General features: G+C 32.2%; 3 protein-coding genes across 4 annotated transcripts; 1 reads left to right on the forward strand and 2 right to left on the reverse strand.

The window, feature by feature from the left end:
• Nucleotides 1-116: 116 nt before the first annotated feature.
• Nucleotides 117-7,031, forward strand: LOC108910660 (8-oxo-dGDP phosphatase NUDT18). Its single transcript, XM_018715350.1, has 4 exons — nt 117-740; nt 963-1,247; nt 6,025-6,301; nt 6,544-7,031. The coding sequence occupies exons 1-4, from the start codon at nt 481-483 to the stop codon at nt 6,733-6,735; spliced, it is 1,014 nt and encodes a 337-aa protein (XP_018570866.1). The 5' UTR covers nt 117-480; the 3' UTR covers nt 6,736-7,031.
• A 6,094-nt stretch (nt 7,032-13,125) lies between these two features.
• Nucleotides 13,126-17,820, reverse strand: LOC108910659 (GA-binding protein subunit beta-1). The gene is made up of 9 exons (XM_018715349.2): nt 17,709-17,820; nt 17,359-17,475; nt 17,159-17,302; nt 16,911-17,108; nt 16,541-16,856; nt 16,401-16,472; nt 13,961-14,167; nt 13,583-13,812; nt 13,126-13,529 (listed from the first exon to the last, which is right to left on the reverse strand). Exons 2-9 carry the CDS (start codon nt 17,470-17,472, stop codon nt 13,338-13,340), a joined length of 1,473 nt encoding a protein of 490 aa, XP_018570865.1. The 5' UTR covers nt 17,473-17,475; nt 17,709-17,820; the 3' UTR covers nt 13,126-13,337.
• Nucleotides 17,821-18,164: 344 nt separating this feature from the next.
• On the reverse strand, nt 18,165-21,544 carry LOC108910658 (phospholipase A2 inhibitor). Of its 2 annotated transcripts, none has more exons than XM_018715346.1 (2): nt 21,402-21,544; nt 18,165-19,521 (listed from the first exon to the last, which is right to left on the reverse strand). In XM_018715346.1, the coding sequence occupies exon 2, from the start codon at nt 19,518-19,520 to the stop codon at nt 18,390-18,392; it is 1,131 nt and encodes a 376-aa protein (XP_018570862.1). In that variant the 5' UTR covers nt 19,521; nt 21,402-21,544; the 3' UTR covers nt 18,165-18,389. The 2 variants fall into 2 exon arrangements, with proteins under 2 accessions (XP_018570862.1, XP_018570863.1); XM_018715347.1 differs by lacking the exon at nt 21,402-21,544 and adding an exon at nt 21,125-21,229.
• Between the last annotated feature and the right edge of the window lie 4,213 nt (nt 21,545-25,757).

Here is a 25,757-nt window from a genome sequence, read left to right on the forward strand (position 1 = left end):
AGAGTCATATTAAATACAGATTTCTAGCACAACTTCGTCAGAGGTGAACAAAATGAACAGGAGATGGATAGTATTTTGGGTTGCCTAATTTTGTAAGTAAATAAATAACGGTACGAAGTGTTGTTAAATGATTTGTTTATAAGACAGCTAATTAAAATTCCATGGGTGGGTATAAGAAGGAAACAAGTTTTAGATCGGAATGCATTCAGCCGTTCACCTAATTTTCATAAGACGTACTACGCTGAGTACTCCTTCCAACGGTCTGTGAGTAATCCGCTATTTTCATTTTCATCGAACTCGAGGACGTGCCGACATTCCTGACATTCCAAAAAAAATCTGCAATAACAATATGTGTTTTCTTCGTTTTGCGCTTTATTTATTCTAATTTCGTTAGTGCGCAATCAACATTGTAAGTGTTTATTAATGTTAAACTAATTTCGCGCGTGTCGCCAAATTCTCCAGGTTAACCTAATCAAGAAAATGCCAGACACAGTGGAACAGAACCTTCAGAGGGTGCTGAATGGGTTGTCGTTGGATGGGGACGAGGCAGAAATATGTGATTTTTCTTTGGAAGAGCAGAATGACGCACTGGAATCACAGGGAATCCAACCGAGCCTGGATCCAAAGTATAAGCCTATACTGGACGAAACTGTGACATACGTCGTGGCTTGTGTTATTCTCAATGAATACGACGAGGTATTGATGATGCAGGAAGCCAAAAAGTCATGTGCTGGTAAATGGTAATTAAAATCATACATTGTTTCACTAAACTAGGTCAGTTAGATTCCCGTCTTCGCTAATAATGATGGTATTTTAGTAAAACTTGTCAAGATATTAACATTGTTCTATTACATCTTATTTAAAAGAGAAAGCAAGATTTTCCAATCTAATGCTCATGCTCAAAGTATTTAATTAATAGGTGTATTAAAACACCGTTTTTATTGTCTTACATTTCTATTAAGGTATCTGCCAGCGGGCAGGATTGAAAAAGGTGAAAATATCATAGCAGCGAGCAAAAGAGAAGTTCTGGAAGAGACAGGTCTTCAAATTGAGTGCACCACTTTGCTGGCAGTGGAATCTGCTCGTGGGATCTGGTTTAGATTCGTACTGACGGGGAGGGTTATAGGGGGCAGTTTGAAGACACCTTCAGAGGCAGATAAGGAGTCCTTGCAGGCCAAATGGATTGCAAATTTGGAGGAATTGGAGTTGAGAGCAGGCGATATCACACATCTCATTGAAAAAGCAAAGTAAGTGTTAATTAAGAAAAACTGCTTATGTAATGTTGCACTGACAGAATTCTACGGGAACATATAAACAGGTTTGCAAATATTTTGTTTTTGAGGTTGGTGATAGTTTAGTAATTTTTTTTAGTTATTTTCATTTGTACCTACATATTTTCTAAGATCATTCAATTTTTTAAAGGCCGACAAAATGTACAATTTCTCTGATTTATCATTAAATTTTTTTTATCTTGAACTGTTTGGATAATATTCAACAAAATATTACTTATTATTACTTTTTATATGATTTGTGAACTTCCTTCAAATCTTACTTCAAGTAAAACTATAGTAACATGGATTCAAATCTGGTGAACTTACTGGCCAGGGAATAGGTTCATTAATATCAATCGATATGTCATTAATGTGTAAAACAGGAATAACTAAAAGCAAAGTGAAGCTTTATCGCCCTGTATTTTAAAAACAAAGTTGTTGCGGATTCGTATTCATATGACCTTTTTTTATTTTTGATTGGAGAATTACCTGTTTTACTGTGAATAATTGGAGTTGAATGTAGGAATAATAAAACAACACATCAACATTTTTATATAACAATTATAACATGATAATCAACTAAACAAATTTATAATGTCAAATCAACTATGCAGTCAAAAAAAAAAAAAAATTCAAGCGTTCATATTGCATTTTTGGCAATAAATGAACGATTTCCTGTAAAAAAAAGAGACATAAAGTAAAATATTTTTCGTTCTCGACTTCCCAACTTACTTGACCATCAAAATAAAAATGGGCTCTTGAAGGTCCTCTTTACTGTAATCCGTCAAATTCTCTAACTGCTCAGTCCAGCTGGACAGTCCAACTTTGATCCTGCCAGCCGCTATTATAGCGGCGGCCAATTTCGAAGGGGGGTAGCACTGCATATAATGAACGTCTGAAAAGGTAACGGTGTATTCTAGTTACTTTTTTGCCACGTTCACACTTACTGTCGATGACTTGGTCTAGATAGCCGGTAATAGCATCGTGTAAGTTGTAGAATAACGTCCTAAGACCCCCCTGGTTGCTCTTTAGATCGTCTTTGGATATTACGACTTGCATGTAGTAATGCGTGTAGTGCGCCGCAGTGGGGAACATGATGTACCAATGGAAGAATTTCAGGATAACCAACTCCAGGTCTCGGTAGTCCTTCAGGGGGTAACGGTCGTTTATGGCGGCATTCAGTTCTGATATTTTTGGGGTAGTGGTCGTGCGCTCCTCAAATTTAGCTTAAAAGTGTGATCGTTATGAGGAGACCTCTTAATAAACAAGAGAAATGCTCAAAAATATTAACTAATTTTTATTTTGTTTTAATGAACAACAAAATCGACAAAAATACAATTTTATATTTACCGGCTAGAAGTAGACACACATTAGCAACGATCAGAACTCTCTCAGGAATTATGGAGTGGTTATCCATGAATATATCTAACAGATACACTGCCAGATGCAAGCAGCAGTGGCTCAGTCTTTTCTCGATGCATATCCTCTTGATGTACTCCACCAAGTGAAGTCGGTACGCAAACTAAAAAAAAGCATCAAATTGTGTTCGGGAAACGCAAAAGTTTACGAAAGATAATCATATCTTGCGAGAATTATATTTTACTTGAGGTGACTGGTGAAAAAAAGGGATTCTGTTCCTCTCTCTTTGCTTTATGACCTGTTTGTACCCATCCTGGTACTCTTTTATGTCGTCCCAAATCTCTCTCTGTAACTAAAAATTAATAATAGAAGTTTAGTAAAAGTTATCAGTAAAAAAGTTGAATATACTTGCATAAAATACAGAATTTTTAGTCATGAAATCCCTCATTTTCTTAGCCACTGCTTACTTTATTTTATATTGGGTGCTAGTGATTTATGAATATTGAGAAACAGTTTTTTTTGTAGCTGTTTACCTTTTGTTATTTTTTTACACATTTTTTTTTGTCTGTGTCTAGTCATAAAACTAATGTCCTTGATTTTTTTAAAGCTATGTGGTTCCCCACAAAAACATTAAAGTTCACAATGGGAAAAGAATGTTGACTTTCTTCATATAACCTTAATTTTACAATATACAGGGTGTTTCATAATGATGTGCAAATATTTTAAGGAGGTATTTAAAGAGTAATTTTAGGGGGGTACTTCCAATACATTTTTTCAATTTGAGACCCCCCTGAGAAAATATTCAAATCTCAAAATGGCCGAAAAAATTAGTTTTTTTTTAGTAACACTAATTATGTGTACCTAGTCGGCAAGGAAAAATAGTAAACCATTAAGTATACGAAAAAATGGGAAGAGTAAAAAAGTTTCTAAATGAAATGTGATATTAAAAGCTATTTTTCATGTTGGAAATGGCTAACGTAGAAAAAAGTTGTGAGAGAAATAAAACCAAGGGATGTTAATTTATTTCTTTCAAATACATAAACCAGAAAAACAAACTACCAAAAAATACCATTCAACTAGTTGTTAACGTGTACCAAAATTCAAATTTCTAAATTTAACCATTTTCGTGAAAAAAAAAAAATAAAAGTTAATTTTTTTTGGCCATTTTGAGATTTGAATATTTTCTCAGGAAGGTTCAAATCAAAAAAAATATATAGGAAGTACCCCCCTAAAATTACTTTCTAAACACCTCCTTAAAATATTTGCACGTCATTATGTAACACCTTGTATATAGTTTATTGCGAGTTGAAGTGGACGAGGGAAAACATTTTTATTTTTTATTTTATGGAAAAAAAAATTTTTTTGATAAAAGATTTTGCATGTTTTTAAAATGTGATTGCCATGGAAAATTTTCAGTTTGTATGTACACAGCGTTCAGGAAATGAAAACCGTTTTTTATCAAAATGAAAAAAATGGTAAAACCAGCCTACTTTGTTGTGAAATCGGAAAAATTATGTTGTTTAAAATGAATTGGTTGGTAAAAGTCACATTTTTAATTTGTTCGTGGAGCATGGAAATAAATTTGAAAACATTTTGTTAGTTTTTTTTGACATCCAACAACTTTTTTCTGATTAACAAAATTTTTATTTGTATAAAGAAGTCTTGCTCATACCATCAGTCTATAAACAAAAATCTGGAGTGTGATTTAAAATTAGTTTATAAATATTTATTTTGTTTTCAAAAAATTTTATTTATTTTTTTATGTAGGTACTTTAAGACTGCAAAAATATTTTTCCTAATTTTGTTTAAACTATTTTTAAGTACTTTTCTGTAACTATTTAGATTATTTATATAATTTGTAAATTTCTTCTTTTTTTCGGTCTTTAGTTTTTCTTTACTCATAGTTATTTTTTTTTGTATATACAGTGTCCCACCAGGAACTGCGTCGATCGATATCTAGGAATCTATACCAACAAATTAAAACATTTAATACTAAGGTGTTTCATTCTTGCTGTTACATTTTGATAACTTCAAACAGCTATAACTTTGTTAACTTAAATGGAGCATATTATATATTTTTTTACTCTGTCGTATGCAAATTGAAATTTCCTTTCAAGCCATATTATCATTGTTAGGGTTGCCATTACTACTTTTAGAGATATTTGCAATTTTCTATTATTTTGACAGTTTTTCTCGTATCAGACCTGTTGTCAAATTGGCCATGACCAGAAACACTCCAAAAACAATTGAAATAACATGACATTTGTGAAGTTAGTTGTCAAATTGTTGTATCTGAAAAGTTTTTGTAGAAAATTTAAATAAAAATGCCTGGGGATCGTTTAAATTGTTCTAATGAGGATTATTTTAATTTGTTTGTTATTTATGGAAAATGTGACAAAGTATTTTTAAGAACATGTAGGTAGAGAATCTGCTGCTTTTTTACATAAATAACAAACTAATTGAAATAATCATAAGTATAATTTAAATCCCCAGGTATTTTTATTTAAACTTTCAGCAAAAACTATTACAGGCATAACAATAATTTGACAACTAACTTGACAAATGTCAAGTTATTTTAATTGGTTTGGAGTGTTTTTGGTCATGGCCAATTTGCCAACAGGTCTGATACAAGAAAAACTGTCCAAAAAATAGAAAATTGCAAATAGCTCTAAAGATAGTAGTGGCAACCCTAATAATGCTTATATGGCTTGAAAGGAAATTTCAATCTGCATACGACAGAGTAAAAAAATACAGGGTGTTCCATTTAAGTTGACAAAGTTATAGCTGTTTGAAATTTTCAAAATGTAACAGCAAAAATGAAAGACCTAGTATTAAATGTGTTTTAATTTGTTGGTATACTATGATTTAGTGTTACCTATGCCCTATACAGATAGCAAAAATCCACTTGATATTATGCTCCTGAAAAGAGTTACTAGTATCTCCACGGACCCTTGCATCTGTCAAAATTTTTCTTTAAATATTAATATCGCAAATTGTATAGCTCCTAAGTCTAGGAAATATTTAATAAAGTGATCCTCAAATTTCACGTAGAATCCGAAAATGTAATAATATATAGAGGGACCAATTTAAAATAACGAAGTTGGTGTCGACTTCCGGTATAACCAAAAGTGCTGGAGAGTTCTAGATATTTTAGTTGTCTTCGCCCCATGTTGCCAACTTTTCAAATTTTTCGGAGCAGTACTTTCCTAGATATCGATCGATGGAGTTCTCGGTGGGACACCCTGTATAATTTGAAAATTTCTTTTTTTCGGTTTTTAATTTTTTCTTACTCGTGGTCATTTTTGTATATATTTTTTCAGTAACACCTGTTACTATTTACTTATAAGACAATATGTATTCCTTATACAGAAATAGTCAATAAACCTCTTTACAGAGCTTACAAAGAGGCCCGGAGGACCCGAGATCCGGGTTGGTTCCTGGACCAGCTGCCGGCCCTCAGGCCCTACTCGAAGATATTCCTACGACTCGTAGTTGTGATTAAGAAAAAAGCCAACAACAGGGTGCACGTTTTATTGAGCGAACGCACCACTTGGCATCTACCCACGTGTGAGGTGCATCCGTCCAAGAGCATACATTCCACGTTGCGGAAGTTCATGATCGACCTGTTTGGAGCCGAGGTGCCCACCCACAGGCCACACGGGCTCTTGTCGGTAAGTGAGGGGGTTATTAATTAAGTATGACATACTTTATAGGTTATACTCACCCACTAACAAACTTATCTTTATCGATCTAGAGACCTTAATAACCCTTATTACCCTTATTTAGGCGCAAATTTTGATTTGATCAATTTATTGTTTCTGAAATTCTATGCAGAAATATGGAAATCATATTTTTGTCGTATTCTAATTTCGAGAATGATACATCACGTTGGTTAAAGAGCGTCTTTCTTTAGGTGGAACATGATCCGTCCACGGGCAAAGACGGCATGTGCCTGACGCTATTGGTGGCGTTCAGGAATCCGTTGGAGGAAGTGCCCATTATAGGGAAGTGCGTGTGGCACGAGACCTCCAAGGAGCTGGGTAATGAGGTGTTGCAACGGGTGGCTTCCCGAAACTCGACGGTGCCGCTGCACGTCATAAAGTAAAGATTGTTGGTCTTTTTCTCCCTTCTCTCTTGTTGTTGTTACAGGTTGTTACATTTTAAAAATTTTACTGTAGGTTTTGTACCACGCCCTGCCCAAACGTAGGTCAAACATTATTTATATTTTTTATATTTTTTTATATCGACTAGTCTACTGTGTTCTTTTTAGCGTATTTTTAAATAACTGCTTGGAAGTATGTATATGCTTACGACTCGATTTAACTTATACAGGGTGATCGTATAAAGTGATTATTGATATTTTGTTGGGTTACCTGCTACTTAACATTATTTATTGCCAAATTTAAGACGATATTTCATTTTTTTTATATTTCGTAGTTATTTTTTTATAGTATGTAATTAATTAAAATTTTTTAATGTAATTTTTAGAGTACAAAATAAATTTTATGTTAAAATATTCAGTAGATGGTAACAATTTTAATAATCGTTATACATGTAACCAATTATTTTGGCACCTATAAATGCATGGCTGTTAATTCGTTTTATTCCTATTTGTCAGCTATTTTTTAAATACTTTAAATGATCGTATAAAAAAATACTCGATATTTGTATTCCTATACTAACTTTAACAATATTGTACAATTTATTACAATTATCCTTAAGTTGTGTTTTATTATTATTTTTTAATAAATAAACTACTTCATTGAATTGACTTAGTAAGGTTTGTACTAAAAACGGTAGTCAAGAGTCGAAATGCGAATAAAGACCTGTTTTATAAGAATTAAATTGTTAAATGTGTACAGGGTGAGACAAAATTAACACTTAAGCGGACTCTATAGCAAATAGGCAACCAGCAATGCATTTTTATAGATTTTCTTAAACAGTTTGTCTAAATATGAATCAATGCACAAATAACAGACTTTCCTCCATTCTAACGCAGATTTTCTATAAAATTAACTTAGTTTGAAACTCAAATTACTTCTTGGTGTAAAGAAATTTGTAATTTACGATGCTGCTTGTCAAATTCTGCGTTAAAATGGGGAAAAGTCTGTTATTTATGCATTAATTCATATTTAGACAAACTGTAATAAAATCTATAAAAATGCATTACTGGTTGCCTATTTGCTATAGAGCCCTCTTGAGGGGTTACACCATTGTAACGGCCTAAGGAAAGCGTGTTTTTGATAATTTTTTTTTAATAGAAGGAAAGGTAATAGAAAAAACTGTTTAAGTATGGTATTGGGCATGCACAGAAATTTTTTTTTAAAATATTTCGAAATGGCACCGGAGCCATTCTCCTGAAGCATACTGCCGTCGAGGCGTTCTACGGCACGCACTAGAACTAGTGCAAATTTCATGGTGGAACAAAAAAAAATTGCTCTTAATCTACATAAGAAACGAAAAAAAGGGCAGTTATTTGTTTACAACAAATGTTTAAATTAACTTAACGAAAAATCCGTACGTGTTTCTCTTCAAAATGTCGTTTTTGTTTATCAATTAAATTTATAATTGTTTCTTTTTTCTCTTTTCTTTTTTTTATTTTTATATTTAATTAGCATCAAGCTTATTTTTGTTACTTCGTAAATTTAAATTTTATTCATAAAAAAACGTCTTGAATCGGCACGATTCTGCGTACGCGAGCGGCTAGAAGAAAAGGAAGCGACAAGTGATAGAAAACAGAAGACACGTATCGTAGGTGCAAAAGAGTGCTCGCTAATTCGAAATTTCGCTAACAAACGCATACATATCCAGTGACTGTGAAAACCCGGAAATCATCAAAGAACAACTACACCAAATTGGTAAGTGCCGATTCAATTCAATTTTCATTTTTTCAAACAGTCCATTTACTTTTTTTTTTTTCTTATACTGAACCAGCGCATAACGCTAAATAATATGACAACAGTTTTAAATATGTGGTTAAAATTTCAAAAGAAAATATTAAAAATTGTTGGAGTTATGGTGTGTCGTTTTAAAAAAGTTTGTTCAAGAAAAACGCGTTTAAAGTTCAAAAATGAATTTTATACATGAACGTGCAGACGTATTTTTGTTTGAATTGTACACGCATACTCCCTAGCGACATCTATGAGTGTATTAGAGAAGTTATAAATCAATAGGTAAGAAGGTATGCGGTACCTTCCGAGCGAGTATGTTCATAGCGCAGGTAGCCGTACGAGAGACGCCCGACACGCTTCACGCAAAATTAAAAATAAAATGTTTTTCATGTATAAAACATTTTGCCCTCATATTCTAGAAGGTTCAAACTACATTTTAAGAAAAAAAAAAGGAATTTTTGAAAATTCTACAGTGGTTGTAACCCCTTAAAGGGTTTCTCCAATTTCCTGTAAAGGAAAAAATGGTTATGTATATTCCGATTATATTTTTGAGAAAATTTTAATGTCGATATCAAATTCAAATTATTAGACTGTTAATTTTTGTAATAAATATGAAAACCATGTACAATAATTGATACAGAATTTATTCCATTTCGCTGTTCCACACTGTATATTTAGTACAATATAAAAAAATTATTGTTTCTTTTCGGTAAAATAGTTTTTATGGAAATATAAACATTTAAAAAAAATGTTGCCCAGTCCGCAGTTCGAACCGCTATCCTTTGGATTCATAAGTGAACGTTTACAAAGACCACAACAGTTCCTTCATGGGTGTTTGCCAATAACACAGCTCCACAAAATAAAAAAAAGTCCTGTGCAAATGACCAGAACACATTATTTCTATTTATTTTGAGGTGCTGAATTTCATTTCGCAGTCAGAATTGTCCCAGCAAATCACCAGAATTTTCTAACATCAAAATACCCACAAAATCGCCAAATGGGTCAAACGATGAGACAGTTTTTTGTATTTTTTTCCGTAAAATTGAACGGTGTAATCAGTTTTTCAATTTTTTTTAAATTTGAACAAATTATCAACAAACTGAAAAATTCATTGTTTCAAATCATTTTTTATTTTTTTTGCATTTTTGAGCATATTTTTTAACTGTGATTAGATTTTTTTATTTCACGAAAAAGTATGTCAAAAAGAAAAAAATTATCACCAGCCAAACTCTGTACGATGATTTTTTCTAAGTAGAATTTTTCTTTGAAAAAAGTGTTTTAAATCGGAAAAAATGAATATCTCGTAAACTTCTTGATTTTTTTAACTAAAAAAAATTGTGGTTATTTAAGACACAGAAAGGTATACTTTCACCAAGTTTCGTCAAAATTAAATTATTTTTTCGGAAATGANTAAGTTGTGTTTTATGATTATTTTTTTAATAAATAAACTACTTCATTGAATTGACTTAGTAAGGTTTGTACTAAAAACGGTAGTCAAGAGTCGAACTGCGAATAAAGACCTGTTTTATAAGAATTAAATTGTTAAATGTGTACAGGGTGAGACAAAATTAACACTTAAGCGGACTCTATAGCAAATAGGCAACCAGCAATGCATTTTTATAGATTTTCTTAAACAGTTTGTCTAAATATGAATCAATGCACAAATAACAGACTTTCCTCCATTCTAACGCAGATTTTCTATAAAATTAACTTAGTTTGAAACTCAAATTACTTCTTGGTGTAAAGAAATTTGTAATTTACGATGCTGCTTGTCAAATTCTGCGTTAAAATGGGGAAAAGTCTGTTATTTATGCATTAATTCATATTTAGACAAACTGTAATAAAATCTATAAAAATGCATTACTGGTTGCCTATTTGCTATAGAGCCCTCTTGAGGGGTTACACCATTGTAACGGCCTAAGGAAAGCGTGTTTTTGATAATTTTTTTTTAATAGAAGGAAAGGTAATAGAAAAAACTGTTTAAGTATGGTATTGGGCATGCACAGAAATTTTTTTTTAAAATATTTCGAAATGGCACCGGAGCCATTCTCCTGAAGCATACTGCCGTCGAGGCGTTCTACGGCACGCACTAGAACTAGTGCAAATTTCATGGTGGAACAAAAAAAAATTGCTCTTAATCTACATAAGAAACGAAAAAAAGGGCAGTTATTTGTTTACAACAAATGTTTAAATTAACTTAACGAAAAATCCGTACGTGTTTCTCTTCAAAATGTCGTTTTTGTTTATCAATTAAATTTATAATTGTTTCTTTTTTCTCTTTTCTTTTTTTTATTTTTATATTTAATTAGCATCAAGCTTATTTTTGTTACTTCGTAAATTTAAATTTTATTCATAAAAAAACGTCTTGAATCGGCACGATTCTGCGTACGCGAGCGGCTAGAAGAAAAGGAAGCGACAAGTGATAGAAAACAGAAGACACGTATCGTAGGTGCAAAAGAGTGCTCGCTAATTCGAAATTTCGCTAACAAACGCATACATATCCAGTGACTGTGAAAACCCGGAAATCATCAAAGAACAACTACACCAAATTGGTAAGTGCCGATTCAATTCAATTTTCATTTTTTCAAACAGTCCATTTACTTTTTTTTTTTTCTTATACTGAACCAGCGCATAACGCTAAATAATATGACAACAGTTTTAAATATGTGGTTAAAATTTCAAAAGAAAATATTGAAAATTGTTGGAGTTATGGTGCGTGCCGTTTTCAAAAAGTTTGTTTTGAGAAGAACGTGTTTAAAGTTTAAAAATGAGTTTTATACATGAACGTGCACTGACGTACTTTTGTTTGAAAATTTTGCTTGAATTGTACACGCATACTCCCTAGCGACATCTATGAGTGTATTAGAGAAGTTATAAATCAATAGGTAAGAAGGTACGCGGTACCTTTCGAGCGAGTATGTTCATAGCGCAGGTAGCCGTACGAGAGACGCCCGACACGCTTCAGTAAAAACGAAAAATTAAAAAAAAAAATTTTTCATGTATAAAACAATTTGCGTCATTCTAGAAGGTTCAAACCACCTTTTAAGCAAAAAAAAAAACGATTTTTTGAAAATTCAACAGTGGTTGTAACCCCTTAAAGTATTTCTCAAATTTCCTGTAAAGAAGGAAAAAATGGTTTATGTATGTATGTATATTCCGACTAGTTTTGAAAAAATTTTAATGTCAATATCAAATTCAAATTAGACTATTAATTTTTGGCAATAGATATGAAAACCATGTACAATAATTAAGATACAGAATTTATTCCATTTCGCTGTTCCACACTGCATATTCATTTAGTACAATATAAAAAAATTGTTTCTTTTCGGTAAAATAGTTTTTATGGAAATATAAACATTTAAAAAAAATTTTGACCAGTCCGCAGTTCCAACCGCTATCCTTTGGATTCATAAGTGAACGTTTACAAAGACCACAACAGTTCGTTCATGGGTGTTTGCCAATAACCCAGCTCCACAAAATAAAAGAAAGTCCTGAATGACCAGAACACATTATTTCCATTTATTTTGGGGTGCTGAATTTCATTTTGCTGTCAGAATTGTCCCAGCAAACACCAGAATTTTCTAACATCAAAATACCCACAAAATCGACAAATGGGTCAAACGATGAGACAGTTTTTTTGTATTTTTTTCCGTAAAATTGAAGGGTGTAATCAGTTTTTCAATTTTTTTTAAATTTGAACAAATTATCAACACACTGAAAAATTCATTGTTTCAAATCATTTTTTATTTTTTTTGCATTTTTGAGCATATTTTTGAACTGTGATTAGATTTTTTTATTTCACCAAAAAGTATGTCAAAATGAAAAAAATGATCACCAGCCGAACTCTGTACGATGATTTTTTCTCAGTAGAATTTTTCTTTGAAAAAAGTGTTTTAAATCGGAAAAAATGAATATCTCGTAAACTTCTTGATTTTTTTATCTAAAAAAATTTGTGGTTATTTAAGACACAGGAAGGTATACTTTCACCAAGTTTCGTCAAAATTAAATTATTTTTTCGGAAATGAGAAATAGAAAACAAAAAATCAGAGAAAACCTGTTTTTCGCATTTTTCTCCGAAATTTTGAGGTTATCTTAAAAAGTGACCTCTACAAATGTTGTAGATTTTTGCATGATCTACAACTTTTGTATTGGAAACTTTTTTGTTTGACGTCAACTTTCACCAGAAATCGCAATTTTCCACAATTTTTCAACCTCCAAATCAACCCTCTGCCACCCCTGCTCACACATTTATTTATTTATTTTGTTCTCTTTATGAGCCCCTTTACCATTTCCACTTATAAAAGTCCAGGTAACAAATTTATTTTTTTTTCCCTTTAAATGAGTTATTTCAATCGGTCTAATAAGATGAATTCGCGGTACATGAAAGAAGCCTTCATGACGGCAAAATGCCACTTTTTGGGAGGGATTATGGGAAGAATAATAATGAATGAAATAAATAATCTATAATAAACATAACGAATATCAAATAATGCAGACCCCACTTTCAAAAACACCCTGCAAAATTTAAAAAAAAATGAGGGATACATATTTCTTATAGCGGCACAGAAAAATTTAAAAAAATTAAAAAAGATATTTATTTTCAGTCAATTTCTCGTATGTACAAAAATCTAAAATTATAAAAAAATAAATAACCGTCATTATAACAAACAATTCCAAGCATACTCGTACAAATTATTAATACTCAAATTCAACAACTAACTGCATGTTAACCCTATTTACAAGACGACCGGCATTGAGCCGTTGTCCGGGGAGGTACCTGAGATGTGGCAACGCCTCAACTGTAAGCGAACGGCGATTAACTGGGATCCATCAACAGCTTCAATTGCATCTTGTAACGCTCCGCCTCCTGCTCCTTCTTGTGCAATTTGATCTTGTACTCCTCTATCGTCTTCCTGGCTTCTATCAGCTGAGTCATCACCAACTCCATATCCGTGCGGGACGGTATCATGCCAGCCGGTAGAGTCGGAGACCTCGGTTCAGTACGAATCTGGAAAATAAGTCATAAAAAAAAATTGTCAGAATGGGAGGAACGTTACTTACACTTGTAACACTCGTAACGGGAATGACCTTGTTCTTCTTCATGACTATCCGTTTGACCTGGCTCTTGACGGGCAGCACTTTCAACTGCCTGAACAAGTTCTTATTGTTGTTCAGAGAACCGTTGGCCATGGCTAAAAATTCCTCGGGTGTCACTTGCACGATCTTCTTCTCCATCTGCAGCTGCTGCTGCTCAGACTGCTTGACGGAATTCAGAACTTCTTTTCCAATGTCTAAAATCGTTAGATGCAGAATTTATTCAGAATGTCTCAGAATAACAATAAGTGGAACTCATTAAAACAGTTTACTATTCTGAACAAGTTCCATCTTAAAGTTTGGTAACACCTACTCAGGGACGCTCCATATATTAGTTTGATTTACCTGTTAGAACTACCGAATGCCCGCTTTCCATCACAGAATTTAAAATGTTCCCGTCTTCGTTCTCATCAGTTTGCAACATGGTAATACCGTGTTCTTGGAGCAGTTTCAATGAATCGGAGAAATTTGTGGTATCCATATTGACGTTTTCAACCAACTGTTCGTTTTCTCTCTCTATAGATTCTTGGTCTTGTTCCGAAAAATATTCCTCTAAACAGAAGTTAAGACAATTTATATCATTTGAAAAATATATCCGATTTAAAAAAATCAATATTTAATTAAAAATATCTCAAAAATTAAACTATATTCTTTTAACAGGGTTCGTAGTTCAAATGTAATACAGAATTCCCTGACTAAAGAACCTCTTATAAAGGTTTCAAAACCACAAATATATAGTTTTCTCTTTCAAGTACCCAAGGCTTGCTTTCACAAAATTTCCAACAGCAAACGTCAAATTCTCCGACTTTCATGAATACTTTTAAAATTCCCTAATTTTTCCCGGTATTCCCGGTTTTCCTGTTTAACGAATGCTACTGTGAAAAATTTATTCTCTGCAGGCTACAAACTCGTTCATTATTGGATTACACCCTCAATATCTAGTAAATAGCAAAGCAGACATAGAATAGTATAGTTGTTACGATATCAATTGGAACCTGTGAATCTTAAAGCACAGGACCGTCTGCACTTCTCTTGAAATTTCTTCCTATGCTTTAGCCATGATGTGTCTCGTAATTTATACTTGAATAGTCATTGGACGGGTCCGGTAGTGGTAGACCAGCCCGCCTAATGTAGAATTGACGGCGGCGCGCTGGTTGTCAAAACAAACCTGTATTGGTCCACTTGGTCATAAATATTTTTTGCATGGTATTCTATAATTAGTTTGGTGTCGAATGCGGTTCACTTGGGTTTGTCAGTACCGTGGAGAGCGGTGCTTGGCGTGGTATATTTATTGTTGGTATAATACGTATTATTTGTTCATATCGTAACCAGTAGTTCTTAAAATAAATATTATATGTAATTATCTAGTAATTTAGCATGGATTTCTGGGGACCCTTTGAAACGGAAGATAATGAAATAACCCGAGAAAATCCCCAAATAGTCAAGCCGGTTTTTGTTCAAAGCGTCGAAACAAACTCAGAGTTTAAAAACAAAGATTTACACGTACCAAGTCAACGTATTAATTTAAATATATATGAATGTTTGAAAAGAGAAAATAGTCAACAATGTGATAAAGAAATTAGGAAACGGATTAGCGAATTAACCAAGATATCAAAAACGACAATGTATCGCGTAATTAAAGAAGGAGACGTTATTAACCAAGGAAATCAAAGAAGAAGCGGAAAAATACAAAATTAAAGAATATTGTCGATTTTACCAGAGATGTAATACGGCCCACAATTTATATGTATAAAGAAAATAAAGTTCCTACGTTAAACATGATTCGAGATAAATGAAGCGATTATCCCGATTATAATTATAAATATTTAGATACTTTACGACATGTTTTATTACAATGCGGTTTTAAACATAAAAAACTTGACAATCGTATGGTAATTATGGAATCACGATGTATAGTTGCACTTCGGGAAGATTATTTACAAAAAATTCGAGAATATCGACAACTAAATAGGAATATAACTCGGAATATAGTATTTCTCGACGAGACAGAACAAAATTTTCCTGGACGCCTATGGATTCCGTAGAGTATATGAGTTAAATATTTTTATGCGGTTCCAACTGATATTGCAACGACTATACTAAATTAATAGTTCTCATCAACATAAGTGAGATCGCTGACAAACAATTTAACTTTTTGGATATATATTTACTTACTATATGTTGAGTATGGGTATGGGTAGTAATAACATTTATAACATGACATAAACTTTTTAGGTTATATCTCACCCACACTTGAAACAATATCATTAAAACAGAAAAGTTAATTCTTCAAATAAAGACCATAATCTTTCAAAATTGTGCATTCTATAAAAATAAAAGAAGGAAAATAGCAACAACTATATCATATTTCCTGAAATTACGGCCATTATTTTTCAGTTATTTTTATATATACTCAAAAATTTAATTATAATCCATTGTAGTACTAAAAAACACACGATTTAGTCTCTTTTCCAGTTCCTAATATTTATCCCTAATTTTTCAACACACCAAATGATGAGAATATTTTGTCCACACTGTAATGTATAATTAATAAAAAATAATAATAATACATTAAAAATAAACTTCAGCAGTTTTGAAGCTAAATAATTCAAATTATTTAATAAATTACCAAATTATAATTAGAAATCAATAAACTAAATTATATAAAGAATGAGAGACTTAAATAAGAAATTAAAAGACCATAAAAAGATTGTCATTTTGATTTTTTCAAAAAAATTGTAATACTAAAATTTTGACTAAAAAATGAATTGCAAAGAAAACTTACCGTTGCCTGTTTGACTCAAGTCTTCTTCTATTTCAGAGCTCTCAGGCTCAAACTGAGACATCATACTAGGTTCTAAAAAAAAATTGAAACCGTAGATAACAACTCAAGTTCTCCGATCCTTATAAATCGATCCAATTTACCTATAGGAATGATTATAGATTCGTGATTACTGTTCTCCAACTCCATATCCTCCGAGAAACCCTGACTTTCACTGTTATTCTCAGCTGCGTCCTCAGCAGCCAACTGTATAACTAAATTCTGTGCCGCCACCGACGAATCTGCCATACTGTTACTTATGTAGTCTTCTATATCCGACCTCTCAATCTGCTGTGCAATCGTCAAAGGAGTGAGGTTAAATTTGTTCTGGATGTCTAGCTGCGCACCGTTACTTATCAAATATTCCACCACTTGAAAATGTCCATTCTGCACAGCCCAATGCAAAGGTGTCATTCCGAGCTGAATTATAAAGCAAACATTTAAGAGTTAAAAAACAACCATCTGAAGACTTACTAAATCCCTACAATCTATGTCAGCACCATGTTTAACCAAGGTATCGACGATTTGTAAGTGGCCCTCATATGCGGCCATATGTAACGGAGTCCTATCAACCTTGGTCCTTGCATCTTTCGATATACCAGCCCTCAACAATATTTCTGTTATTTCCAAGTGATTATTCTGAGCTGCTAGATGCAATGGACTAGTTCCAAGCTAAAAAGTTTTGATTTACTTATTTTATTTCATTTTAAACTTGATTTTACCCAGTCGGCAGTAAAAGGCGCCCCCTTAGTAAACAGAGCTTTAATCTCATCAACATCTCCATCGGCAGCAGCTTTCAATAACTGTTTGCCTAGTTCGTTTATAGAAATAGTTGGATGTGTTACTAATCTACCACCTAAATCGATCTAAAATGTATAATTTATTTAGTTATAAAAATTCCTTTATAACATTTTTTACGTACTGGGATCAATTCTGCTCCATCTAGAGCAACTGTGTTATCTGGCGCTGCTGATAAAATGTACTTTGTGCCGTGTTTTTTTTTTGAATCGTCTATGAGACCGCCGAACTTTATCATTATCTGAAACGGTAAAAATAAACCCGTAAATTTTCATTTTACAAATTTAAAAATCCGGAAAGTTTGGTTATAATTAATAGTGTTTTGTTTTTCAAATATTTAGCGACAGGAAAATCACCATCTTGGAATGCAAGGAGATGGTTTCCTGTTCCTGTCATAGGCGGAAGTGAGTACATACAGTAGCCATTTTCATCGATTTTCTTCCAATAATAGCCTTATTTGTCGATTGTACTTACGATTTTGTGAAATTTGGAAGGGCAGGCGACTAACTTTATTGCTATATTTTTATCATAACTTGCACAAACGTAAACACATCGCCATCGCCCTCTTTTGTTGCTCCATCTAGCGTTTCTTGGTCATTTAAAGTAGAATGCTGTTTTGGCGGGACATTTAAAACTTTGAGTAGTTCATTAGCTTGCGCACTAGAAATTTTCAAATGCATAAATATTAAATTACAGTTCTAGATTTCAGTTAAACTTGATATGTATTAATTACATACTTACTGTTGTCGAGTTCCCATTGAAAAATAGTAGGATAAATTAAGGATATTTGAAATATTCGGAGAAATAAAATAAAACATCATATAAAAGTGTATTCAACAATTTATATAAAAAAATACATTAGGAACTAGTTAATCTAAAATATTCGTTCTGTACAAAAATTATTTACAATTACAAATTTAAATTCTATTTACAAAAATAAGCACCATATATTGCGATTAAATAAAAATTTAATTGTTTTTAATAGATATAAAAAAATCTCAAAAAAATCAGTTCTAGTCCGTTGTCTTAATCGTTTACGATTAATTTCAACAAGTGCAATTAATTAAATTATTTATTCATTAAATCAAGCGGGAATTTAATAATTAGTTGCATCAGCCGTTATTACATGTAATTCGCTAATAGTTCTCTTCGGATTTAAACATCTTGCGATTCGATTGTTGTATATTGCACCTTCCTCGAAACGGCATCGAAAATGGGCGACAGTCTTTCCTTAACACTCTCCTTCTTCAAGTAAATGTAGGCACTCAGAAGAGTAATTAAAACTACAACCAAGATCACTAAGAGCACTGTCAAAGCCTGCGATACCTTTGCGTGCTTCGTTTCTGTCAAGTTTTTCAAGTTCATTATATATTTCCTGCCGTATTTTGCTTGATGACACTCGAGACGCTCTAAATTGCGCACTTTAACTTTCGTTTTATGCAACCAGTTGTACAAATTTTGAATCGCAGAGTCGCATCGGAAAGGGTTATCGTCTATATCGATAACTAAGTTCTCGGAGCGCGAGGGCACGATCAACCTGTCGAACTTGTCTAAGTCGCTGTCTGAAAAACTCGTAATATTGTTTCCTTCCAAATCGAGATATGTCAGTTTCGGCAAACAGGTAACGTTAAAGTTAAGGCACGGAATGTAGTTGTCACCCAGGTACAAGTGTTGTAGGTTCGGTAGGTCACAAAACACTCTATCGTCTTTGAAGTTCTTAATCTCGTTTTGTTCCAGATGCAATTTTACGAGTTTCGTTAAATTGCTATTGACGAATATGTCGTGTAAATCCTTGGCCAGAGCCGCGTCTGTGTTATCAGCAAAAGCGTTTGTCAAGTGAAGCTCTTCCAAGTTATAAAAATTAGAAAATACACGGGGGTGAAGATTCTTATCGTCCTCCGAAATTGAAATATTGTTATGGTTCAGAATCAGTCGTTCCACGTTTGCGACGTGATGGAAGGTTCTCCCCTTGATGTCCGTGATACCGTTGTTACTCATGTCGATAATTTTCAGCATGCTTAAATCCATATCCTCCCCGAAAATGTTGAGGGGCAATGATGTTATGTGGTTTCCTGTGAAGATTAACATTTCTACATCTTCTGGGAGATATCGTAACATTGTTGCATCTGTAAAACCCTGTCCCGTGCAATTCACTACGACCATAGTCGCACCCTCATAGAACTGATGCCCGCAGAAACAGGCTTCGGAGAAGCTTGGTCCGCATTTGTTCACCCTGGCTTCGATTTGCAGGAGCGGCAGCAGGAACAGCGATATACACAGCTTCATGCTGAAAATGCAAAAGGAATATTAAATATTTCAGAACATTTTAGAAATTTACACTTATAAAACTACTAATAAAAGCACATAACATGTCAAGTTGATGTGCTAAACTCGTGCCATACTAAAAATTACATGGCGTCTTGAACTGCATAAGTCTTATTTGACCGAAAGTCAAATTATAGATAGCAGTCAGTCTAAAAGTTCAAATTTCCAAAAATGATTTTTTAAAATATATTCAAAATAATTAAATAAGTAACCTTATTTTAGTTGTTATTTAATTATTGTCTAATTACAATAAAATTTTGTTCCCGTTCTAAATCGATCAAGAAAGCTAGAATCATTTGAATTTGGAAATGGGTAACAAACATTTTTCTGTAAAAATAATTTTAAGTTCTGGTCTCTTAAAGAAAGGGAAAAAAATATCATGACAAGAAATTTCATTTCACAAAGCATAAACTATATAGCACGGTGACCGGATTGCTATAAAATATAGAAATTGTGCAGACAAGACAAGTCCACCCGTCGTATGGCACTGTTATAGTATTTTTTCCAAATGTAGCTTAGCAATGTTTTAATTATGAATTTAACTGTTATTTTCAGCGTTTCTGACAGATCTATTTAATATTAAAATATCGATTCACATTATTCAGTGCAGTTTAGTGTTGAGGAAGTAGGTCATACAGAGTAGAATTTTCTAGATAGAACTCTAGAATTTCTTCACATTTCAGTTAAAAACGGGGCGACTGCCACAATATTTTATTTTATTACTAATACGTATATATAAGTTCTTGTTTAAAAATAATTTTGTATTTACATTTATTTATGCCAAGATTATTATAATCTGCACAACATTTATGTTATTGATATCAATTAAGTAATCAGCATTCTAAAAATAAAAAATCCGTAATATGAAGAGCTCATATCGCTCAAAAAAAATAATATTATAGTCCACCCACCAGAAGCGCTAAAACTTTTAAACAAACTCAGTACCTACTAGAGATTTCACTCTATACGCTGTATACTTTGTGCCCCAAAATAATTGTCACTTTGTCATTTTTATTTTGTTGCAGGTTTATGGAAAGGGAGCAAATTTGAAATTTAAAAAAATATATAATTTGCATTTGAAAAATTATATTCCAGCTTTGAATTAATGATTAAAATGCCAAATAATTAAAATTCATATAGGTATTTATTTCTTTCAGTTCTTGTTAACACAAATTGATCGAATTGTATTTAAATCACGATTTTCATGGTAGTAGCTATTAATAATTATACTTATTACTTGGCCTTGGCTTTATTTTAATCTTTAGTTTTAAATAATTTGTATGTGCCATAAACTTCACACACATAAAATAAGCATCGCCACATTAAAATTAATCTCGTGTAAAGATAAAATGTTAATATTCGACATATAATATACATATATGGAAAACCAACTTCTTTTGCAATGAATATATTATGAAACAAGTCCAAATAATCCGTGGCATTATATTTTAAAGAAAGTCAAGGGTCAAACTTTTTTTCACCACTGTATCCAGTAAGTTTTTGAGTAAATACATACTTTGTGTGCACAAACATTGCAAATACAACTATTTTCAAACAATATTTACCCAACTGTTTACAGGTGTCCCAAACTGCACTTAAAAACGGTTGCTAAAAACGCAGAGAATACCGTGTACAAGTCTCCGCGTATCTCCGATTTTGATGATTATTATTTACCGTGTCTAAATTCTGAGAAAATAAAAGGAAAAACCGAATCACATCTTCTCTCGACTCGGTACCTGGGCCTTTCCAAATACGGCTCGAATTCAATGTTAATTAATAGTAATTACCACTGCATAGCTTTGCTAACGAGGCCAACAATTAAATTTGAAATTAATTACTCACCTGCGTTATGAGGTTATCGCGAGCGACAATTCAATCTTTTTCCAGGGCTAGAATTGTGGAAGGCTTTGTGAAAACTGGACAAACTTTTCTGAACTTCAAAAGCCAGTTTCACAAAGCATTAACGAATGCACTTGCAGGTAGGGAGTGAATCAAACAGGTGTGTCAAGTGACAATAACTGGTTGCCTAAAGTCTAAATAAAACTACCATCAAATAGACACAATACATACTGTTGTATTATACAGGGTGTTATTTAAGTACGTGTCCAAACTTTAAGCGGTGATTCTTTGAGTGATTCTAAAACGAAAAGTTTATATAAACATAGGCCGGTAATGCTTCGTTTTCAAAATACAGGGTGTAAAACTTTTTTAAAAAATAGTGTTTTTCCTTAAAAATCTTAATAATCCTTTAGACGATTTTGTTGAAATTTGGTAGTGTTATTTATGGTGGAAAAGGGCTAATTTGGCGCTAACTAGATTAAAATTATTAAGTCCAGTGACGTCCCGAGCGCACCTTAACCAATATTTTTGATAAAAAAAATGTGCGCCACTGACTTTTAAAACTAAAAATCCAACTTTTTTGTCTTGAATTTTTTCTTTTCTTGCTTCCTTTTGAAGGAAATAAAAATGAAAATCACTTTATTGCATGCATGCATGTGTCCATCGACAACAAACATTTTAATAATAATAAAACAAAAATTTTTTTGGCTATTATTAATTTTTATAACAATTTCTAACACTATAATAGACTATATTGATATGGAAAAAAATAACAAGTACACGGCAGTTTTTGATAGTTTGGTAGTTTTAATTTTTTATTATTATGTTGTCCCAGGGACATATCCAATAAAATTATTTTTTTTTTCTACAAAAAGGAATACGAAAACATTCGAGAAACAAAAAGTTGTATTTTCAGTTGCTTAATACGAAAAACATTATAAAAGTTTTTAAAAAGTCAGTGGCGCACATTTATTTTGTCAAAAATCTTTGTTAACGTGCCCGTCGCAGGGACACCACTGACCTAAATAATTTTAATCTAGTTAGGGCTAATTTAGCCCCTTTCTATCATATATCTATCACTGCCAAATTTGAACAAAGTTTGCTGAAGGATTATTAACAACATATTTTTACGAAAAAACGATTATTTAAAAAATGTTTGACAACCTTGAAAGCGAAGCATTGCCGGACCTATTTTTATATAATATTTTCGTCTCAAATAATCACCCCTTGAAGTTTGGCCATATCGTATTAAATGATATAATTCTTAAAAATAGGCCCTATCCTCGATATGGAGATTAATCTGATTAATCTCCAATAAATTCCATCTTTTTTACTCAGTGTGGTATGGTTTGTACAGATAGGCCTCATAGGCTTTTTATACCTTTTTTAATTTTGTAATTCTAGAAATGCAAAAGCAGAGTAAACCGTGCGACCGTGCCGACTACTTATTTTGTTTCATGTAGAAAGTGCTAACAGAATTGCAAAACAATACAAAAAGAAACGAAGGAATATTGGATATAAGATTGGTTTAGCAAATGTGATGATATTCGCATTTGAAACTATTCAGCCACTGACGGCTAATTTGGACACATTTTTTGAGTTTTATAAGTCTCATCTACGGTGCGCTTTATCAAAGATTATGCATTGTTATGCGGTATTTTTTTCAATTCATCAACCGTGTGCAACAATTTAGCAACGATTTGTTGTTTTTGCGAGCAATTTGTCGAACACAAATTAGCGACAACTGACTATTTTGTCGACGAAAGTGAACATACACAATTGAAGACAAAACAAACAATACATTATTATTACAATTTTTGACCTATTTGACACTGTCAGTTTAGATATGTAATAAGAACATGTATTTTACGCACTCGACTGGCACATCTGACTAAATAAAAGTCTGTAATCAGTATCAGTAATGCCCCATACTTTAAAGATTCAAAATTGGCCAAGTACCACAATTAATCTTCGAGCATATTCGATTAGAGGTAGTCTACTGCCTACCAATAGCCGGGCGCGTTACATGTTGAAGAGATAGCTATTATGAAGGTACGTGCTACCTCTATCGGCGAACGTGATTGGCTTATGACTCATCTCACGTGGCAGGTATGCCAATTAGATTCGACGAGTGAGAGAGATAGCAAGTACTTCCACAGTAGCTATCTCTCTCTTTATCTTGTAGTAAAACTGTTTTGGATTACTCTAGGAACAAAGCTATGGACATGAACATAAAAAAATTGATTAGCCACAAGCAAAAGCGCCATATTTTATACGATACTTCTTCCAGAAAATCCAATGACAAAAATATTTAAAAAAGTGCATGGAACGAAATATAAATTGAATTAATTATCGACCGTCTCTGGCGTGCGCCCTCACTACGAGCGACGAACGATTTTTAAAAATTTTTGAACCATGTGAATTATATGCCCACGATTTTTTTTATTTTATGAAATTTAATTGAAAAGAGAAAAATTATACTTACGTTTGGAAATTTGAGTTATGGAAAAATTAAGGAGACCAGTTTTTCTTTCATAACATTTATTATTATTACAAAACAAATCGAAATAGAATCAAAAAGTACCAAAGTAATCACATCATATATAACTATTAAAATCGAGTACTAAAAATAATTTTACTGAAATTTTAAACTTTCTTCAATGATTTTATTATTTTGATAAAATTATTTTAACTTTCTGTTTCATTTTACAAAATATTGAAAATATTCAATACCCATTTAACAAATAAGATGTTTTCCAGTTTCTAATCACATCTGATGTAATCACTTTGGAAGAAAAAGCTTCTTAGTAAACAAAATCTAAAAAGACTAATAAAAATTGTTTCTTTTTAGTTTTAATAGTAAACTAATGGTGAACATTGGCCTTACAGGCTAGTACTTCAGACCGAATATTTCGATACAACTACTGAACACACTTTTACATTGCGTAATCATAAAAATAGGGCATTTGAGTTAAGACGATCAATTTAAAATACTTTCCACAAACTCGGCGTTACATTCAAATTACCATCAAACAACAAATTTTCTGTAGTTTATGGAAACAAAACTGATGTCTTAAACATTAACGCTCCACATAATATTTGCCGGTATCTTTTGATACATTCAACAAAGTACGGATATACAAAAAAATATAGCAATATACAGGGCAGTAAAAATGTTTCTAAAATAATTTTCTTGCTTCTATCACATTTCGGATATAAAAAAAACTGAATTATTAAAAAAGTGGGTCGGTTTTGAGAATTCACAATTCCTTTCTTGTAAATTCCCATGAGCGACAGCCTCTTTCTAGCTATTATTCAATTTTTGTATCGACAAATGCTGCCCAAATAAAAAACAAAATAAAAAATCGTTTTTAACCACCCAAAAAATCCTTTTGCTTCACAGATAACATGTAGTTAAGAGCAACAAAATCAAAATCCTGAGTTGAACACTACACTTGTCTGTTATTTTATCAGTAAAAATAGTTTTTTTTTAGGATTTTTTATGCACATTATGACCTAAAAGTAGAAAAATCGAAAGATATGTTAATGAATTAAACTTAGGCTTTTAGAAAAGTGGTTTTTGTATAGATATGACTGATAAAGTTTGGGGAAAAGACATTTTTTTTAGTAATATTTATATTTGTCTCATCCAGAAAAAAAACAATAACTGCACGAATTTCAAACGAATTAATAACGATATGCCAATAATTTTTTATTCTCAATCGCCGCTACAACGCGAGAGGAACTTGAAAAAAATTTTATGCTTTAAAAACAAAAATCGTATTTTTTTTTTATTTCTTGCAACTCATCGGAGAATTTGTACTAAAAATACTACCCCCGAAAAATACATAATGCATAAATATAAACTGTGTAGAATAAAATAAAAATATAAAGCTCCAATAAATAATTTTCCATTTATAAAAAAACAATATAAATACAGTTTTAATGTATGTACAAACAATACATACAAGGAAAAAAGTATTTGTACTGAAATCACAAAAATATCACTTCCTGTAATAAATTCACTACTAAAATGGAAGTCAGGGGCCGCTGAACCCGAAAAAGCACCTTTACATTTGAAAATTAATGCAGCAACAAAGTTTTCGCTACAATGTCAAAATTTTGCTTCGATTTTTTCAGTATAAAGTTCCATGCAACAGAAAAAATCATAACGTTAAATATAATTTTTTTTTTTCTAAAAATAAATTCTATTAACTACTGCAAAAGAGTAATAAACCAAATCCGCAGGCTTTATTAATTCAAGTTTTTCCCTGATATCTCTCCATGAAACAAAACAATTTAAATTAAAAAATGTAATGAAAACAGTTCAAATATACATGGTGTTTCAAAAAGAATAAA

Source organism: Anoplophora glabripennis, unplaced genomic scaffold (assembly GCF_000390285.2).
Source record: "Anoplophora glabripennis isolate ALB-LARVAE unplaced genomic scaffold, Agla_2.0 scaffold517, whole genome shotgun sequence".
NCBI classification, from domain to species: Eukaryota; Metazoa; Arthropoda; class Insecta; order Coleoptera; family Cerambycidae; genus Anoplophora; species Anoplophora glabripennis.

Excerpts from the sequence above, each read along its gene's own strand:
- LOC108910660 (XM_018715350.1), top strand. The coding sequence starts at position 481 with ATGCCAGACACAGTGGAACAGAACCTTCAGAGGGTGCTGAATGGGTTG. Across the intron at positions 1,248-6,024 it reads CATCTCATTGAAAAAGCAAA|AGCTTACAAAGAGGCCCGGA; the intron begins GTAAGTGTTAAT and ends ACCTCTTTACAG. Across the intron at positions 6,302-6,543 it reads GGCCACACGGGCTCTTGTCG|GTGGAACATGATCCGTCCAC; the intron begins GTAAGTGAGGGG and ends GTCTTTCTTTAG.
- LOC108910659 (XM_018715349.2), bottom strand. The coding sequence starts at position 17,472 with ATGATAAAGTTCGGCGGTCTCATAGACGATTCAAAAAAAAAACACGGC. Across the intron at positions 14,168-16,400 it reads CTTGAGTCAAACAGGCAACG|AGGAATATTTTTCGGAACAA; the intron begins GTAAGTTTTCTT and ends ACTTCTGTTTAG. Across the intron at positions 13,813-13,960 it reads GCATTCGGTAGTTCTAACAG|ACATTGGAAAAGAAGTTCTG; the intron begins GTAAATCAAACT and ends TAACGATTTTAG.
- LOC108910658 (XM_018715346.1), bottom strand. The coding sequence starts at position 19,520 with ATGAAGCTGTGTATATCGCTGTTCCTGCTGCCGCTCCTGCAAATCGAA.